Source organism: Stegostoma tigrinum, chromosome 28, assembly GCF_030684315.1.
Source record: "Stegostoma tigrinum isolate sSteTig4 chromosome 28, sSteTig4.hap1, whole genome shotgun sequence".
NCBI lineage: Eukaryota > Metazoa > Chordata > Chondrichthyes > Orectolobiformes > Stegostomatidae > Stegostoma > Stegostoma tigrinum.
The window spans coordinates 34,011,469-34,032,316 of NC_081381.1; the positions used below are offsets into that span (position 1 = coordinate 34,011,469).

Below are 20,848 nucleotides of genomic sequence, written 5' to 3' on the forward strand. Positions count from 1 at the left end.
AAAGGGTGGTTACAGGCTTGTAGCTAGTTGCTGTTGGGAATAGAGTATTTAAACCCACTACTTGAAAATATATACAGAGTATCTGTTAAAATAGCATTTTTGGTTATACAGGGAAAATCAGACTGGTCACAACATTAATGTAATGTTTTATAAGGCCGTAAGATAGAGAAGCTGAATTAGGCCATTCAGCCCATCAAGTCTGCTCTGTCATAGCTGATGTGTTTCTCAATCCCATTCTCATGCCTTTTCCTTGGAGGCTTTGATCACATTACCCATCAAGAACCTATCTGTCTCTGTTTTAAATACGTTGCGTTATTTGGCCTCCACAGCCTTCTGTGGCAATGAGTTCCACAGATTCACCTATCTCAGTGCTAAGGATCATTCCTTCACTTTGAGTCTATGCCCTCAGGTTCTATTCTCTCCTATGAGTGAAAACATCTTTACATCCTCTCTATCCAGGACTTTGTATTCTGTAGTTTCAATTTTGCTGAATTATTATTTGGGATTAAAGCTCCACCCTCCCCAAGTTTATTTACTGCAAATCAATCCCCCATCATTGATATCCCCTCTATCACACTTGATGTTTCCCTTCTCCATCTACTTAGAACACCTCATATTACAGCTGTAGGCATTAAATCATGAGCAAATATACTCAACAATAAGATAGTCAATTGTTATGAAGTAAAAGCAATATTTGCAGAACATCAGCAAATATCACAAGATGAAACCCTTAGCAGACCTAACCAATGACAAAAAAAACTTTAAAATAATGAGCCGAAATAAAAGGAAAAACATAGCTTTACCTAAGCCATATATTAATCTTCTCACTACAACCATTCAATGGCTTCTACAAGATATGTATGCCGGGCAAGGATAAGATAATTTATGACTGCAGTTGATATATTCTTCCAACATTTGCTGTCTTGTTTCACACGAAGAACAAGCATATGGGTAAAACGATGAAGAACTGCCAGCTTCCATGGAACAGCATCATACCAGCAGCCAATGCCTTCGGGAGTGGGGGGGGGGGGGGGGGGGGGGGGGGGGGGGTGGATGAATGCAAAATCCCTCCTTGTGGTCATTATCATAATGACTTCTACTGAAAAGACAGGAGCATGTGGGGAAAAAAGATTTGATCTGAGATACCAGACTGCATGCCAGAATTAGTTAAACGTCTATGTTTGTTTTTATTCGGTTCTGGGAGGTGGACATGGCTGGTAAAGCCAATATTTATTGTCAATTTCCAATTGCTCTCAAAATTATGATAGCAAACCATCTTCTTGAGCCACTGCAACATAAGAGGGTTAGTAAACCCATGGTACTGTTATGGAGGGAGTTCCAAGATTATTACCCAGAAACGTGAGGGAGGGGTACGGCAGAAATGCACAGCTCTGTTGCATGAACAAAGAAATTTTTTCTTTACAAATTTCTGTCATACATCATAAAAGGCAAGCTATAACCAATGTCTCAATATATTACTCACACCAGTTATTAAAACACATTATGTCTACTTCTTTCATGCTCACTTTTAACTATAAATTGTCAAACCTTCAGGCTAGCTGTGTGTATTACTTTGAAAAAACCTTAAAAGAATGATACCAGCGGCTTTACATATCATCACATCATTTTTACTCCAACGTAATTCCTTTTCATTAACTTTTCAAATTATTCAACATGGATATGGTATTCAACAAACACATTGGCGTAACAAAAAAATGCATGTGCCACAAATCTGTTTAAACAAAATGGTAGTAAATGGTTTAATGTTGTATCAAAAGTGTAACTAGAATCTCAAGGTTTACTCAAATGTTTAATTTGGAGTTCCTGCGGTCAAAAAATATTCAATGTGCTTGAAATGATGCAGACAGATTGCTATTAAATCAATGCAGTTAGAACTCACGTTTTCTGTAATGCAGCACAATGTTTAACCTTTGAACAACACTGCATTTAAATTGGGAGAAAAGGGAAACTATAACAAATAGAAGGACGATCGTGAAAAAACAGGAACCTGGGAATGCATGCCTGCAGATTCCGAAATTGTAGCAGAACAAGCTAAGAAGGGTGATAAGAAAGCAGCTGAGATGCTCCACTTTGTTAGACAAGGCATAGAATACAAGTGCAATGTAACAGTGGTGAAATTTAAAAGATGATATTTTAGGATTTTGTCTTTGGAAGATTATAATCGGAGACTGCAGTATGTCTGACTGTAAGCCAGGATATTTTAACTGTTAGATCAATGGAACAGTCTCATTGTGTTATTTAAGGGGTGGTGCTAGATATTTCCACATAGAGGGTAAAAAGAAAAACTGTTTGAGACTATACTGAGAAGACACCATGTCGTCAAAAATCCAGAAAGACGTTGTCAGATCAGGTCGTAGTGTTGTTTGCAGAAAAAAATCCAACCTGCTATTGAACTTGTGAAGTGGAGCATCAATTTTATTTCTAAGATAAAAGCAGTGGTGGTCAGTGCTAATTCTACTTGGATCAAAATGAAGTGCATTTGCTCTGTAAATAGACAAGAAGCTATTTTGAAATCATGCTTCCTTATGAACCCAAAATACCACAGAGAATCAGTGCAGATTTTGGTCTGATGTAGTTCTGGCTCACGACGGATTGAGTATTTTAAGCTCTACCTTTCTTTTTTCCCTTATTCTTAAATTATTCAAAATGGCACCAAAATTTGGTAACAAATATTAAGTTTTCACTGCATTTTGCAGTATTCTTATTGTAAAATACACAAGACAATAAAATCATTCATTCAAAAATCATTCATTCTACAGCTCATTTGGAGTTGGAGAGCAAAAAGTGATGCATATCAGCCAGGAGATAGGCTGTCGAAAAGAATAGATGAGTAATGTTGCAAAATTGGGGTTTTTGTTGTCATTGAAAGTACAAAGTAGCAGGCTTTGTTTGATAGCTAAGATTTAAATTAATATGAAAACTTATCATTTAATTAGTTGTGCTTTGCCTATCGACATTGATACAGCAAAATCCTTTTCAACTGCGAAATCACGTCATCCCTTCCACTATCGACTAAAGTTTAAATTTGTACAATTTGAACAATATCATATCATAGAGAAGGTAGGTAGGATTTGTTCAAAGATCAAACTCATGAGGAGTTAAAGCAAGGCTGGAAGATTCACCTAGTTGAAGCAAAAGTGGGAGAATCTCCAAGGAAAACTTAGCAGGAAAACAGTATTTGAAAAGAAAGGAACAGCGCACCAAAAGCTTTTGATTTTAAATAAATCTGTTGGACTATAAGCTGGTGTCGTGTGGCTTCTGACTTTGTCCACCCTAATCCAACACCGGTATCTCTACATCATGGCTACCGTACACAAAATGGCAGAGAAAGGTCCAAACTACTTCCTTCAGTGTCACAAATATTTTATGATTTCTATGTTGCAGCGCATTGGCTACATCAGCTAATGAGTGAAGCAACCAACGACAGATTAATCTTCAGCGACTTAGTCATATTTTGAAATAAAAGTAATAGGTCTCCAAAATACAAATAAAATTGAATGTCTCCTTCCTTTTCTAAACATAAGTGAGGTGATAATTTATTGTTTGCAGAAATACTGTCAATGTCAAAACAGTAACAATTTTCTCGCATTGAGATGGTAGCAGTGAAGAGAAGGTAAAGATCAGAGCATGTAATTCCAAAGGTCATCATAATTATTTGAATAATAACTAATGTGGTTTCCAGCAATGAGACACTTAGTCTGCATTCGCTTTGAGTGAAATAACATAATATTTGTACAAAAGGTATTTGTTCATAAAACTAATTATGCCTTTTGAATGACACACTAACCACCGGGAAACCAGACAAACAGCCCTTACCTCCCACATATACACATTACTCTTGACCTGGGATTTTTTCTTCCTTTCTCCAGAGAATGGACCATATTTTCTGCCTTTCTGAATGGACCTTGTGGCCCACACACCTGAAAAACAAAGTTTCCTGAGCTTTAAGGTCAAGACTTAACATTTAAACTTAAAGCATTTTAATTTTGACTAGTAAAAGCCTCACTTTAACCTATTATTGTTCATGGAGCTTTCTATATGGCATGGTCACTACTGATATCACAAACACCTGGTCACTTGTCAAAATTTTATGCACCATTTCTAAATGGCTTTTACTCCAGTTATGTCAATAAAAACAGTATTAAATTCAAAAGAAAGTCATAATTTCATCACTCATTCACACTGAGGTAGCAGATCTCACCAAGAACGTCAGCAGGGATATTACAAATTGGCCCCCCCATGATACTGCTCGGAGGTGGTGTTTTTCTTTTTTGGGGTTTCAGGAGGGAAGGTGCGAAGGAAAAGTGAAAATAAAAAACCTGGGCCCACACTTCAAGTCACAATGCTAGTGACTAGTTGAGAAAAATCACTGAAAATTTACCAAAGAAAATTGAAAGCTAAGGGGCACAACTAGGACTGCATTTTAAACAATCGTATTAGCGTTAGATTGTTACATATTAAAGGGAAACCTGTCATTTTATCCTCAATATTTGCACAATGAAGTGTTATCATCTAATCCGGTCTGAAAGGATTCCCAACTTCCAGTGGAATGAGGGAGCAGATAACAGATACATTAATTAAGGATTAATTGCATGTGAATTGCTTGTATAAATATGGAAAGCTAATAATTGATGGGGATGAGTTTTACAGGAAGTGTGGTGAACTGCAATAAAGATCTTACTAAAAATGTATGTTTGGACTTTGCTTAAATACAGTTATCTTCTAGGATAAAACAAACTGACGTGCACTATTATGAGATGTTTCTCCAGTTGTCTATTTTAATATAATGCACCTCGTGTACACAGAATACTGACTTGAACGTAGTTCCTCCTTAAGATAATAAAAGGCAGAAGTTCAAACAATGCATGTTAAAACTGCAAGTTTCTCATAAGACAAAGTCTAACTTCTGTAGTGCTGGCCTTTAGGTTCAAGAAACATTGGCTGCACACACTCACCTAGGCGTTTCTCATCAACCGCTGATGGTTTTAGAGTCACCTCTTGAGGAAGTCCCTTCAACACACGTTGAGGCACATCAGCTAACACCTCAATTTCAGGTGCAGATACTGGATCGCTCTGCATGTTAAGGATTATAAGGAAGATGATTTTACGAGCTAGGCTATTAGTCAAGGAATACACTGGCAAGAAAAAAGGCTTGGATTTGCACAGTCCAGCAAACTTCCAGAAAACATTCTCTTGTCTGCAATGAGTTAATTTGAACTTCAGTGAAACAGTTTTTGACGGCATTCGGCAGGATAAACCTCTTATCCTCTTTAGATAGCGCTGGATATTGAACAAAGAGGCAGAGCACTGTTTTCATCTCAAAGAGTCCATTGACCATCACGTTTATCCAGTGAGTAACTGAGCCAAGCATTTCAGGATTGATCCACTCTCCAAGATTTACACTGAATTAGTTAATTTCAATTGGAATGTCAATTTTCTCATCACACATTACTTCACACCTTTAAATTTGGAGATGAAAATAAGGCCATCAATCTTCTGCTATCGACTAGAAACCCTTGTTATTAATATCTTTGTGAAGGAAGGAATAGGCTCAATTACAATGATCAGGTAGTGATGTAGTTACATCAGTAAACTTATGGATGACACCAAAATTCGCAGCGGAGAAAGTTATCTAAGATTACAAACAGATCTTGATCTATTCTGTCAATGGGCTGAGAAGTGGAAAATGGAACTTAATTTGGATCAATGCTAGGTATTGCATTTTGGCAAAATACACAAGGGCTGGACTTTTAGAATTAATGATAAGGCCCTGGGTAGTGTTGTAGAACAGACAGGCATAGGGGGTCAGGGACACGATTGTTTGAAATTTGCTTCACAGGTAGACAAGGTGGTTAAGAAGGTGCTTTGCATGCTTATGGTCATTGCTCAGACCTTTGAGTATAGGAGTTGGGACGTCATGTTCCGGTTGTAGAAGTCGTCGGTGAGGCTTCTTCTGGAGTACTGCAAGCAGTTCTGATTGCTCTGCTGTAGAGTGGATAATTAAATAGGAGAGGGTTTAAAAAAAACATCTACCAGGATGTTTTTCAGCCTGCTCCTGCCCCACCGAACTCATCTCCACCTATCTGGACTCCATTTTCTCCCCTTTGGTCCAGGAACTCCCCACCTACGTCCGTGACACCACCCACGCCCTCCACCTCCTCCAGGACTTCCAATTCCCTGGCCCCCAACACCTCATATTCACCATGGACGTCCAGTCCCTGTACACCTGCATTCCGCATGGAGATGGCCTCAAGGCCCTCCGCTTCTTCCTGTCCCGCAGGCCCGACCAGGCCCCCTCCACCGACACTCTCATCCGCCTAGCTGAACTCGTCCTCACACTCAACAACTTCTCTTTTGACTCCTCCCACTTCCTACAGACTAAGGGGGTGGCCATGGGCACCCGCATGGGCCCCAGCTATGCCTGCCTCTTTGTAGGTTACGTGGAACAGTCCCTCTTCCGCACCTACACAGGCCCCAAACCCCACCTCTTCCTCCGGTACATTGATGACTGTATCGGCGCCGCCTCTTGCTCCCCAGAGGAGCTCGAACAGTTCATCCACTTCACCAACACCTTCCACCCCAACCTTCAGTTCACCTGGGCCATCTCTAGCACATCCCTCACCTTCCTGGACCTCTCAGTCTCCATCTCAGGCAACCAGCTTGTAACTGATGTCCATTTCAAGCCCACCAACTCCCACAGCTACCTAGAATACACCTCCTCCCACCCACCCTCCTGCAAAAATTCCATCCCCTATTCCCAATTCCTCCGCCTCCGCCGCATCTGCTCCCACGATAAGACATTCCACTCCCGCACATCCCAGATGTCCAAGTTCTTTAAGGACCGCAACTTTCCCCCCACGGTGATCGAGAACGCCCTTGACCGCGTCTCCCGCATTTCCCGCGACACATCCCTCACACCCCGCCCCCGCCACAACCGCCCCAAGAGGATCCCCCTCGTTCTCACACACCACCCTACCAACCTCCGGATACAACGCATTATCCTCCGACACTTCCACCATTTACAATCCGACCCCACCACCCAAGACATTTTTCCATCCCCTCCCCTGTCTGCTTTCCGGAGAGACCACTCTCTCCGTGACTCCCTTGTTCGCTCCACACTGCCCTCCAACCCCACCACACCCGGCACCTTCCCCTGCAACCGCAGGAAATGCTACACTTGTCCCCACACCTCCTCCCTCACCCCCATCCCAGGCCCCAAGATGACATTCCACATTAAGCAGAGGTTCACCTGCACATCTGCCAATGTGGTATACTGCATCCAGTGTGGCTTCCTCTACATTGGGGAAACCAAGCGGAGGCTTCGGGACCGCTTTGCAGAACACCTCCGCTCAGTTCGCAACAAACAACTGCACCTCCCAGTCGCAAACCATTTCCACTCCCCCTCCCATTCTCTTGATGACATGTCCATCATGGGCCTCCTGCACTGCCACAATGATGCCACCCGAAGGTTGCAGGAACAGCAACTCATATTCCGCCTGGGAACCCTGCAGCCATATGGTATCAATGTGGACTTCACCAGTTTCAAAATCTCCCCTTCCCCTACTGCATCCCTAAACCAGCCCAGTTCATCCCCTCCCCCCACTGCACCACACAACCAGCCCAGCTCTTCCCCCCCACCCACTGCATCCCAAAACCAGTCCAACCTGTCTCTGCCTCCCTAACCGGTTCTTCCTCTCACCCATCCCTTCCTCCCACCCCAAGCCGCACCCCCAGCGACCTACTAACCTCATCCCACCTCCTTGACCTGTCCGTCTTCCCTGGACTGACCTATCCCCTCCCTACCTCCCCACCTACCCTCTCTCCACCTATCTTCTTTACTCTCCATCTTCGGTCCGCCTCCCCCTCTCTCCCTATTTATTCCAGTTCCCTCCCCCCATCCCCCTCTCTGATGAAGGGTCTAGGCCCGAAACGTCAGCTTTTGTGCTCCTGAGATGCTGCTTGGCCTGTGTTCATCCAGCCTCACATTTTATTATCTACCAGGATGTTGCTGGGAATGGAGGGTTTGAGTTATAAAAATAGGCAGGATAGGCTTTCACTGGAGCATAGGAGGGGTGACATTTTGGAGGTTTATAACGTCATGAAGGACATAGATAAAGGTGAATAACACGTGTCTTTTCCCGAGGATGCGTCATATTTTTAAGATGAGAGGAGAAAGTTTTAGAAAGGTCATGAGGGGAAACAGTTTTTTTTTAAAAACACAGTGGATGGCTCGTGTGTGAAATGTACTGCCGGAGGATGTGGTGATTCGAGGTACAGTTATAACAATGAAAAGATATTTGAATAAGTACATGAATAGAGGAACAAAAACAAAGTTGCTGGAAACGCTCAGCAGGTCTGGCAGCATTTGTGGGGGAGAAAACAGAGTTAACGTTTTCGGTCCAGTGACCCTTCTTCAGCACCCAGGTCACCACACCCGAAACATTAACTCTGTTTTCTCCTCCATAGATGCTGCCAGGCCTGCTGAGCTGTTTCAGCAACTTTGTTTTTATTCCTGATTTACAGCATCCGAAGTTCTTTTGGCTTTTATTAAATACATGAATAGGAAGGGTTTGGAGGGGTATGGGCCTGGTACAGATAAATGGCACTAATTTAGCTTGGGAACACGGTCAGCATGGACGAGTTGGACCGAATGGTCTGTTTTGAGCTGTATGACTATCATATACAATTACACCACTTGATTTAATAAGAAGGTCAATGACCTGAAACACTGGCCTGGATTTTCATAGAGTTGCAAAGAGCCTGTGGCCTTTTGAATAAAAAACGGTGGGCAGCACTAATTTTCCCTGGCATGGCATAAAGGTGTGGGCATTCACAACATGGTCAACTCATTATGGGGATGTAGGCACCTGAAAGGCACTTCTCTACAGCTTTTTGTTCATGGATCTAAGAAGAGCCATGAGAAAGAGTCTGGGTTTTGGAACCTTTTCTAAGATAACAAGGTTTTACTGATTCCCCAATGTCCCCTCTGTGTCAAGTGTGTCACACCAGCCTATTCCCCATTACACTTCAAAATCTCGAGGCCAACTCATACCTTGGCCTCTCACATCTCATTTCTCCACCCCTTGGACTCTCACCCCCCCCCACCAAATGATTTAGTACACATTCTGTACACAACCAAATAATTCTGTAGTGACATATGGCATGTACGTAGTGCTTTAAAAAAGCCTACTCATAATTTTATCAAACTGCAGTCCTATAAAATTATCATTCAATGGGATCTTTAAAGTAAGCACTTGATACCTTACTAGGAGCACTGGATACCTCTTTATTTTGTGCAAATAAACACTTAGCCATTTAGAAACAGACCTCTCAGAAAAACAGTGTATTACCATTTCAAAAAAGTGGTCAACTTCTCCCCAGCAATGTCAATGGAAGAAGTTACACCTTAACAGGAATCTGAATTTTCAACCAACTTTCAACAGGTATACTTGGTTTTCAGAGGTCCTTTGGGATGAGGAGACAATTCACACAACTCCATCCCCTTGTGCTATCTATCTTACAACTGAAAATCCAGGCCAATAATTCTGCTTTTTTATGAATATTGTAAGCATTTCTTGTTTTTAAAAGCCAATCTCCAGGATTCTGCCTTTTTGTTTAAAAAGGTATTGAAAATAAGGAAGATGGTAAGTGAATATAAATTCCTCAGACATAACCTCTACTAAGATGGGAGACATTGTTAATAGCATTCCGCAAAACAATCTTAAAGGAAGCATCATTCCGCCTCAAGTAGACATACTGAAATATGGGATTTTACTGCAATCAAGGTATACCAGAGAGAACCACTATTCCATGATTTGGAAATATGTCATGAATTGTATCCACCTGACAACTTTGGGCATTCTACACCTAACAAATCGAACAAAAATATTAAGCCGCACATGAAATGAAAACAATCGTGGTCACCAACACATATTTCTAAGTCACAAAAACAGCAGGGTTTTGAAACAAAAAAATTTGTATTTCAGGAGAAAAGAGAAATATGTCAATTGTGACTAGCTCCTCCCTCCCCCATTCTTGTTCTTTGTGCAAGACAATTCATTTTGTTTCCTCTCAGCAAGGTACAAGGTAATAATATGGAATTCACAATACAGATGAAAGGATCTAAATTATGATTAAACTCACTTCCTCCATTGCAAACTATAGGATCGCTTGCTAATTAGGTATCCTCTTCTGACTGATCATTCATTGGCTCTCATCACTGTAAAGCAAAGAGTGAAAGCACATCTTAAAGAAGTAATTATAGACTACAATTCTTCAGCCTTTATTTGAAATGGTTAATGGTTCAAAGAATGATCCAAACCACATTTACAGGCTTGGGCTCATCCCCTTTGACATAAAAATTTTCTTCTCCAAAGATACACCTTAATCATACAAGTTGTAAAGATCTTGAATTGGGTGATGTAAAAAGGATGTCTCCTCTTATAAGAGAATGTTGAGCTTAGGGATAATTATTCAAAAACCATGGTTGCCTATTTAAAACAGATTAGGCAAAATACTTTTCTCTTGGACAGCTGTGAACCTTCAGAGTTCCCTGAAAAACTGGTGGAAGCAGTTCTGAATGCTTTTAAACACAGAGATAGATAGATTCTTACAAAACAACTGGTTGAAACATAATTAAGGATAGTTAAGATTTGACACTGCAATCATATCAGTCATGATCTTTTTCAATATCAGAGCAAGCTTGAAGGGCTAATGGTCTAATCCTGCTCCTGACTCATATATTCATATGATATAACAGATCAACCTTTAACATTACATAACGTTACCATTACATAAAGTACACACAAAAGTCTGTTTCAATATAAAGATAGTTTGTGGCACTGTGAAATGTCTCATGATTTTTACTGATTTCTAATTAATTTCATGCCATATATACAACCAAACAAGAATTCCATGTTTTCTAGTCCTGGAGTATCTTACAATAGGAAGGTCTGTTACAGTGGTCTTTCCCCATAGAGCTTTAATGCATCCCTCAAGCAGGAAATGCCACTCTGCAATATCCAATTACCAAGAGCTCTTTTCACTGGGCATATTTTGGATAGACCAAAAGAAAGTGCAACTTTCACAGGGACAAAAACAGAAGTTGCTGGGAAGCTCTGCAGGTTTGTTAGCATCTATAAAGAAAAAAAATCAGAGTTAACGTTTTGGGTCTGGTGACCCCTCCTTACAACTTTCATGGAGTTGTTCGTCTTCCAGCAGCAGTGTATCTTTATCCTTGTGTGTGTGTCTGGTACAACCTTGAGTTCTACACATTGGAATTGTTTGGGAGGAATCTCAATACAAAACAGTGCATCTCTTTCTAGACCTGCTTTGCAAAAACATATTGTGTAAGAAAGTAACTAGCACTGTCTTTCCCTTTATCAAATGTCACAAGGATAGCACAGAGACAGTGACTCTTCAGACATGCAAGAGAATTTTGACAAGCGAGTATTTCTCACTACCAAGCCAATTTTTCGTGCTTGATTAAAAGAATTAGCCACGAAGCATTCTGCCAACTAACTATGGCAGTCTGCTCATGAAGCCATCCAAAAAGATCCACCATCCAGTTTTCATACAGGACCTCAAGAGTTTCACACGTGGACTGCCATCCAATGAACGTGTGATCAAAGGTAATTTTCTACATAAACTTTACTCTAAGGTGTGGCACAGTCCAGAATGGTACATTCTGAGACACCATGGTCAAAACCCTCCTCTGCAACACTGGGCACAGATAGAACCCATTAAATAAGGCGCTGATGTTGGGCACTCTTTGCCTAAACATTTTGCACACCATAGAACTTCTGAGTCAGACTCACTGGACCCGAAATGTTAACTCTTGATTTTTTTTCTTCATAGATGTTGCCAGACCTGCTGAGCTTTTCCAGCAACTTCTGTTTTTATTCCTGATTTACAGCATCCGCAGTTCTTACGGTTATTACAAAATAAGTTACGGCAGGGAACTGATATATTTGGCTAGATCTAGGAAGAACTGAGTATTGCACAAATCACTGCACGTGCACAGCACCTAATATCCCAAAATGTATCAGTCCAAGTTAACAACTTTATGTGCAGAATCTATTTAAGATCTATTCATTCAGTGTTTGGAAGCTTGACTAATAAGATTGATGCTAAGCTGTGCTTAGATACAAAGCAGCGATCTTTTGGCTTTTTTTTAAAGCCATTCAGTACCATGCTTAGAAATATAATCAGAAAATGCAAGTCGTCAAGGCAAGTATTTGAAATGGGCGCATTCATTCGAGTTCAAATTCATCATTTTTCTGGAGAATGACGGAATTGAAATAGACACTAAAAAAGTTAGGTTGATCGAACAAAGAATGACAGACCGAAATCCCAATGACAAAGTACGTGTGTGTACAATTACTACATTCCTGCTTCTAAAAGTAAACTATCACTCATTCTTCACAATCTGTCCGCAATCATTGACACAATGCCTCTTCATCGATGCTCAGCTGGATGGGACTAAACTCTGGTTCCATTCTCATCTGCGTGTCTTGAGGTCAAGTATTACTTTATAGCACTTCTAGGAAGGCCTTATGACATTTTATGATGTTAAAGTCACTATTCATTTGGTAGTTGTTGTTGGTGTCTATGAAATTGTCCACCCCACATTAAAACAAGCTAAGGTTATGGAGACATGATGGTTGAAAATGTCTGAAATACTGACATACAACCACTTTGTGAGGGACGTCAGAGGTATGTTTAAAAATCTGGAAGTCAGATAATATGAGCACAGTGGAAGTGTCCAAAATACATTCACCAAGAGGAGAAAGTCAGAAGTCACACGACACCAGGTAATAGTCCAACAGAGTTATTTGAAATCACAAGCTCTTGGACTATAGACTATGACTATAACTGCAGACTTTTAGATTGTAAGCTGGTGTTGTGTGACTTCTGACTTTGTCCACCCCAGTACAACACCAGTACCTCCACATCATCACTAAGAGGGGGGTTTTTGAAAATGTACAGAGTGGCATATGGAAGAGGTGTGTATAGTGACAGGGTTTCTACATTTTTGTTTTGGTGTTACAGTAAGCAGCTTTAGGACAAGGGGGTAGGGGAAGGAGGAGGAATTAAGGATTTAAGAGAGGAGATGCACAGTAGAGAAGGTAGAGATACACAGCTGCAATTATCTGTGTTCGAGGTGGGGCACAAAAGCAAGGATTTGTTGAAGTGAAAAATTAAAGATACATTACCCAATATCACATTGGAAGACGACAAAACCACCATGGATGCCAGAAATCTGAAGTGGGAGTGTGACTGAGACTGAGAATTGAAAACAACAGCATTCTGAAATAACTGTTCTTGGCCTAACACGTTCCAAGTGAAACGTAATGAATAGCATCTCACCTTCAAATAGGCATTTCACCGCTGTCAGGATTCAACAATTTCAACAAAACACTTAAGAGGATACCTGACACATTGATTATTTCCAGGCTTTTCTGTTTTTAACCACTAAAACTATTTTTTGACTGAATATATATAAGGAAAAATATTTGATTTACATCATGACTTCCTTGACCACAGGGCATCCTAAAGAGTTTACAACTAATGAAATCCTTTACATTTGAGGTATGGTCACTGTGCACTGCAAAAAACACAACAGGTAATTTATTCACAGCAAGGTCCCAAAAACAACAAAGAAAGACCAGTTAATCTTTTTAAATTCATTGAGAAATGAACATCAGGAGAGCTGACCTGCTTTTCTCTCCTAACAGTGCCATGGGATTTTTTGCATCTGCCTCAGCACACAGGCAAAGCTTTGGTTTAATGCCTCATCAGACATACAGCACACAACTGTTAGCCTAGACTAAAGTCTCTTAAACTTAAATTCATACATTTAGTCTGAGGAGCAAACCAGCTATATTGAACGACTACGAACAATTCTGAGATGCAGGCTTGCAGAGATTAAATTTGGGCTAGTTGCACATAGAATATAAGAAAGGAGACATGTTCCAGTACTGGGCGGCACGGTGGCTCGGTGTTAGCGCTGCTGCCTCACAGCGCCAGGGACGCTGGCTCGATTCTACCCTTGGGCGAATGCCTGTGTGGAGTTTGCACATTCTCCCCGTGCCTGCGTGGGTTTCCTCCCATTTCCTTTCACAATCCAAAGATGTGCAGGCTAGGTGGATTGGCCATACTAAATTACATATAGTGTTCAGGGATGTGTAGATTATGAGGGGATGGGTCTGGGTGGGATGCTCTGTGTGTTGGTGTGGACTCGTTGGGCTGAAGAGCCTGTTTCCACACTGTAGGGTTTCAAGTCTGATATCTTATCCTCCCCATTATGTTGACAGCATCATCACGACTGTCATTTCCACTCTGTAGCAAACAACAGGTGCATATTCTAGGTCAAAAGACTAAGACAACCAGCCTGGCTTAAGTGCAAGGTTCAAGCTACAAGATACAGAAAAGAAACAGTGCTCAGACTTCCATTTCCATCACTGAAATAATTAACCTTGCCTTCTAACACTTCTATGTTGTCTTATGCCATGACTAATCCCCTAGGAGTGCTGATCCTGTTAAACTGATTTCCAGATGGCCTGCTAGTAACGTCACAGAACAGCACGGGTTGCAAATGCGTCTTGAAACAAACATTTCCTTTTCCTACTTAAGGTTCTGTCAACCCTTTATCGCGGCTTTTAACCTTTCTAACCTATGGGGACTAATTACAGAGACTTACGTCTGTATAGGAGCAGAAAGCATTGACCCCCTACCATTTGAAAGGGGTCTGAAAGCCTGCAATAACAGTCAGGTATCCAATGCTGACAGTGAATGAGCAAAAATAAGTTCTTGAAAACAGAACACTGTAATGAAGTATTACAATAGACCAATGCTTTATTTAGGTCAAATTCAGTAAGGCATTTTCTCTTTCCTGTTACAAGCCATACATCGTTATTGTACTATGTAGTATCTGTAACTCTTTGTACAGGGAGTACTTGATGCAGAGTACGTGAAAATGAGCCTCAAAAGCTCCTCTGCTTACCCTTGATTCCTAGAAAGCAGCACTTGTGCAGAAACCCATGACTTCCACACTCAACATTTTATTGTCTCAGCGTATCATCCTGCTGCAGGTAATCATTTTTTGTGCCTTTACTCTTGTCAAAAGTGGGACACCTTCAGAGGCTGAATTAATCTGCTTTATTTTAGTTGAACGTGGTAGTACTGCAAACCTGGCACTAACGGCAATATAAAATTGCACATAATGTGGTGACATGCAGAAGTAGCAGCAGTTGGTTTAGGTGGATACACGGATACTTACCAGATGTGAATGCTGTTGTAGCAATATTGGGCAGATGAGGTGGCACAATTGCCAGTTATATAATGTCTTTTACGGAATAAGCTGTTTCAAGGCACTCTACAGGAAAATAAGACAGCAAAATGTGGCACAGGCCTTATAGAGCGTCTGGGTTATATGGGGCAACTGTTGCTGGTAGGCCATTAACAGGAATTATTTCAGAGAACCTCTCTTGGTTTAGCACCTGCTAGTTTTTCTTTTAAACAGACCAGCCAATTTTACGCAGTGCCCAAAGTGCTCATTAATAATATAACAGAACAATTACCTGATGTATGAGTTTTATTTTAAGTTTTATACTTGTACAATCAGGCTTCTTCGAAACTCGACCATGCATATAGTTAATGAATGCCTTGAAGTGCGCTGACTTATATTGGTAGTCATTACAATAATTTATTTTCCCCTGTTTGTCTTCCTCTCCTCTTCTCCAGCTGGGGTGGATTGACTGTACCAAGAGGTTGCCAGGAAAGTCAGTAACTGAACAATTGGCTACATCCAAAAGGACATGGGTACTATCAAGGTACATTCCCTCAAATTGGAAAAGGCAAGCAAATCCAGAGCTTCCTGCATTTTTTAAAAAATGGGATAAATACTAAAAGAAAGAACATAAAAGTGTGTTGATAACAAATGTTAGATTAAAAAAAACTGAGAACCAAGAGGAATAATCGAAGGGTCAGAATAGAGGTGAAAAATTAAAGATATGCAGCAAAGAATTATGAGAGAAGACTGGCAGCCAACACAAGGAGATGTTCCAAAGTCTTTTATGGGCATATAAATATTGAAAGGGTAGTAAAAGGAAGAGTTGAGACATGAGGAATTAAAAATAAAAGGGGATTTACACCTGGAGGGAGTGGCAGAGGTGTTAAATGATGATATGCATCTGTTTTTAACAAAGAGAAAAGTGTTAATGTGTTAACGATGATAATGGGAACTGCAGATGCTGGAGAATCCAAGATAACAAAGTGTGAAGCTGGATGAACACAGCAGGCCAAGCAGCATCTTAGGAGCACAAAAGCTGATGTTTCGGGCCTAGACCCTTCATCAGAGAGGGTGATGAAGGGTCTAGGCCCGAAACATCAGCTTTTGTGCTCCTGAGATGCTGCTTGGCCTGCTGTGTAAATCCAGCTTCACACTTTGTTATAATGTGTTAACGATGATCTGTAGCTTGGGTTGCATGCTTTTGTGCTAAGATGCTGCTTGGCCTGCTGTGTCTATCCAGCTCCAAACTTTGTTATCTCGGATTCTCCAGCTTCTGCAGTTCCCACTATCTCTGCAGTTGGAGCTGTTGGTTGGTTCGCCAAGCTGACTGGTTTTCATACAAATGTTTCATCTCCCTTTTAGATGACATCGTTAGTGCTGAGCAGCCTCCGTTGAAGCGCTGTTATTCTGTCCCGCTCTATCATGGTGGGCAGTCTTGTTTCCGGTTTTGTACTGTCGTGGTCCGTAGATGGGGTCTATTTCAACATGTTTGTTAATTGTGTCAGTGGTTGAAAACTGGGACAAAAGTTACAATACTAGGACAAGAACAAGAATTCCTAGAGGCCTGATTTTCAATCACCAATGCAATTAACAAACATGTTGAAATAGACCCCATGTACACACCACCACGGTACAAAACAAGGAACCAGGCTGCCCACCATGACAGACTGGACCATGTAAATTCAGGGAGGGACAGAACAACAGAGCTTCAACAGAGGCTACACAGCACTCACGATATCACCCAGAAGGGAGATAAAAAGTCTGCATGAAAACCAGAAAAGTGCTACCCAGGTGACATAAGGGTTCAAAATCGATAGTGCAGAAATATTGGACAGACTGCTGATACTTAAGGTTGACAAAGCACCGGAACCAGAGGAGACACATCCAAGATTTTGAAGGAAGAGATGGGGGAAATTGCAGACGCATAGGACACAATCTTTCAGTTTTCCCTAGACTCTGACGTGGTGCTAAAAGAATGAAAAATTGCAAACGTTACAGCCACGCAAGAAATAGGTGCAAAGATAAGCCCAGCAAATGTAGGCCAGTCAGTTTAACACAAGTGGCAGGGTGCTTTTGGAGAATTATTCAGTGCAGAATTAGCAGTTTCATGGAAAAGGGTGAGTTGATTGAGAGGAGTCAGCACGGCTTTCGTAAGGGGAAATCACATTTAACTAACTTGGAGTTTTTTTTGAAGGGATCACAAAGGCTCAATGAGGGAAATGCTGACAAAGTGGTGTAAATGAACTTTCAGAAGGTGTGTGATACTGTGCCACAGACTTGTAAAGAAAGTTCCAGGTCATGGAATAACAGGGTCAGCAACATGGATACAAAATTAGTAGCAGGAAAGAGAGCTCTAGTCTGAAAATATCCAATGACCAGAGAAAGATTTGCAGTAGTATTCCTCAGAGGTCTGTTATTGGGACCCTGGCTTTTCCTGACATATACTAATGTTCTAGATCTTGGCTTACGGGTGACAAAATTTAGAAAAATGGTAAACTGAGAGAAAGATGATGGAGAACTCCAGAAGGACATAAACAAGTTGGTGGAGTGAGAGATAGATGGCAAATGAGTTTCATTTATTTCATTAGGGAAGTATGAGGTGTATTTTCAAAGAAGAATGTTGAAAGATCATTCAAAATAGAGGATATAGTTCTGAAGACAGGTACAGGAGCAGAGGGACCTGGGTGTATACATTCACAGATCATTGAAGGTGGCCATTCAAACTTGTTCCAGCAATGAGATTGTTGCTGATCTGTGACCCAACTCCATATACCTAACTTTGGTCCAAATTCCTTAATACAGTTGTTTAAACAAAAGTTTATCACAGATTTAAAATTAATAACTGATCCAGCACCCACTGCCATTCATGGGTGAGTTACAAACATCTACCACCTTTTATGTGTAGATGTGCTTCCTACCATCACTCCTGAACCATGTGGCCCTAATTCTCAGATTATGTCCCTTAGTTCTAGAATTTCTAAATAACAGAAATAGCTTATATACCCTGACTCTTCCTGTTAATATCTTGAAGATTTCAGTCTGTTCACCCCCAATCCTCTAAATTCTAAAGAAAACAGACACAGTTTGGATAACCTCTCTTCATAACGTAACTCCTGAAGTCCAGGTGTCATTCTTGTAAACCTACATTGTACTCCTTCCATAGCCAATACATCCATCTTAAGGAGCTGTGCCCAGGTCTGTTCATAGTACTCTAACAGGTTTTGTACAATTGCAGCACAACACTTGCATCCTTGTACTCCTGTTCTTTCGATATAAGGACCAGCATTCCATTCACCTTCTTGGTTATTTTCTGGACCTGTTTGTGGCATTTAAAGATCAATGAACTGGAATCTCCAAATCTCTTTGGGCATCTACAGTAATCAACTTCATACAATCAAAAGAAAAATCCTGATCTATCCTTTCTTTGGTTCAAAATTGATAACCTCAGTCTTGCTTACACTGAACTCCATCTGCCACAGTTTTACCCATTCCCCTAATATCGCTTTGAAATTTTATGTTACCATTTACATGGTCTACAACGCTGCTTAACTTTGTGTCATCAGCAAATTTAGATAGGTGACTTGCTATGCCATTATCCAAGTTGTTATAATGGAATTGGGAACCTAATATAGAAAACAAGGTGATTTTACTTTTGTGACTTTGAAGTAAAACAGAGTTGAATCCTGCTGCTTTCTAATGCATTGTTTTCCCTGCTCTCCAAAATTTCTTTTCTTTAAAAAAAAGTCACATGGTTCAGAAGATAGTAAAAATTCTCATATTTTCTGAATGTGATCATTTCAAACTCTTGAAAGATTTTCCCATCAGTTCATGACACTTGATTTTGTGAACATGTTTTAGATCACTATAATTCATTATATACTAAATCTCACATCACTGTTTCCTGATAACTTGCAGAAAAATGTAAATGTAAAATGAAGTGATAGGAAAACATTCACTATGTGGTTCTGAAAAAAATTAGTTCTCTATTGTAAAGGCACATAAGTCTAGAAGATACTGCACAAATGGAGCTTTGAAACATTAGGTCAAGCAGACGCTAGAGTAGACACAAACTGGATCTAGCAAAAGATGGGCACATCTGTTGTTTGCAAATCACAGATGCAGGGTGAAAGTTCCTCCAAAGTGAATAACTGTTCAGAATAAATTCTACTTGAATCCACATGCAAGGTCGATTACTGAGCAAACTAGTCATTGTGACCTGCTGAGCTGAACAAATCAGTCTGAGGCATTGGCAGACCTGCTCAAATTACCAGATATATATTACTTTGATATACTTGAAAAAAACTATTTAAAACCTAGTTAATAAACACTCTCCAGGATGTCTATCAATTGCTTTGATCAAAAAGTTAAAATGTTAATATTAAATTGTAAACTGTACAGCATTTTAATACAAACAAACAAACATACATTCTCCATAAAGGACGAAACTTCTACTTACTGCATATTGTTTAATGCCATTTCCTAATTGTGAGTATTTTGTTCTGGGCCCACATGCAACTCTGGTAGAGATTGTGAACAAATAATGCATACGGTAGGGAGAATACAAAAATGAAATGCATCTGGAGATAAAAGCTCAAGAAAGTAAAATACTATCAAATGTCAACATTTACTATTTTAATGAGCTGCCTTCAATCTTCACAGGCTCTGCCTAACAGAGTACTAATTTGAAAATGCTGTTTTCACAGCAACAAAGTTTGCAACAGCCTTAAAAGATGAAAGAATAAATGAGGTGAAGAGGCCAACAGACAGATGTGAACCACCGACGTTAACCATTTCAAAGACCAAATTAGAGGTCCCTTGCTGGCATAGTGAGCAGCAGCACTGCTTGACGTGGTACTCAGCCAAAGAGATATGAGAAGTTCTAGCTTTTGCTGGCTGATTTCAACAATTTACTCCAGCTAGCAGTAAGGCTTTTCCCCATTCACAAAATGAATAATATGCCAACAAACTAGGTTCACTAGAAGCAATGACTGCTCAGATGTGTCAGAGCACAGTTAATATCCAAAAAAAAGTAAAATCTCCATTTCTAACTAAGCAAATAAAGTCACATCAGTTCCTAAACTACACCCTTAGAATTTTCACATCCCAGGCAAAAAGAAAAGAGAGAACAACAAACCAGGGGAAAGAAATTTGCTCAAGGATTCTTATTTTTTTTAAAATTACAATCTGTTGAAGAGTATGCACGTATGTGATGTAACAAATGTTGAAGATGGACATCAAAGTAATAATCAGCTGTTTCACAGGTTATCCTAAAGCCACTAAAAGGGATTATTCAACAATAAAAAAAAACAGAAAACAAAAGTGAGAACTTTTTTTAGCAGAAAATTTGTAAGTAGGTGCTACAGAGATGCCAATAGTGTCAAAAAGCTAAGTGCATTCCTGTACACCATTCAATTCACAAAGATAATCCAAACTCTGTTGTCTGCATCCCAGCTCTCACACTCTCATTTATCCATCAGTAACACACTTTGGGTACCAATCCTGCAATGTCTCAATATTAAAATTCTCAATCATGTT

The 20,848-nt window shown here is 40.3% G+C and overlaps 1 protein-coding gene across 4 annotated transcripts in view; it reads right to left on the reverse strand.

Moving 5' to 3' along the window:
• The window catches only part of prdm2a (PR domain containing 2, with ZNF domain a), a 140,222-nt gene that overhangs the window by 81,401 nt on the left and 37,973 nt on the right, over positions 1–20,848 (reverse strand). For 2 of the 4 annotated variants that reach the window (XM_059655582.1, XM_059655581.1), the window contains exons 2-4: positions 10,165–10,240; positions 4,977–5,094; positions 3,838–3,941 (exon numbers count right to left, since the gene is read on the reverse strand). The exons of 1 other annotated variant lie outside the window; for it this stretch is intronic. In XM_059655582.1, the coding sequence (XP_059511565.1) occupies positions 3,838–3,941; positions 4,977–5,094; positions 10,165–10,173 (231 nt within the window). In that variant the 5' untranslated portion in view covers positions 10,174–10,240. The remainder of the gene's footprint in view (positions 1–3,837; positions 3,942–4,976; positions 5,095–10,164; positions 10,241–20,848) is intronic. One more of the 4 variants, XM_059655584.1, reaches the window with a different exon arrangement.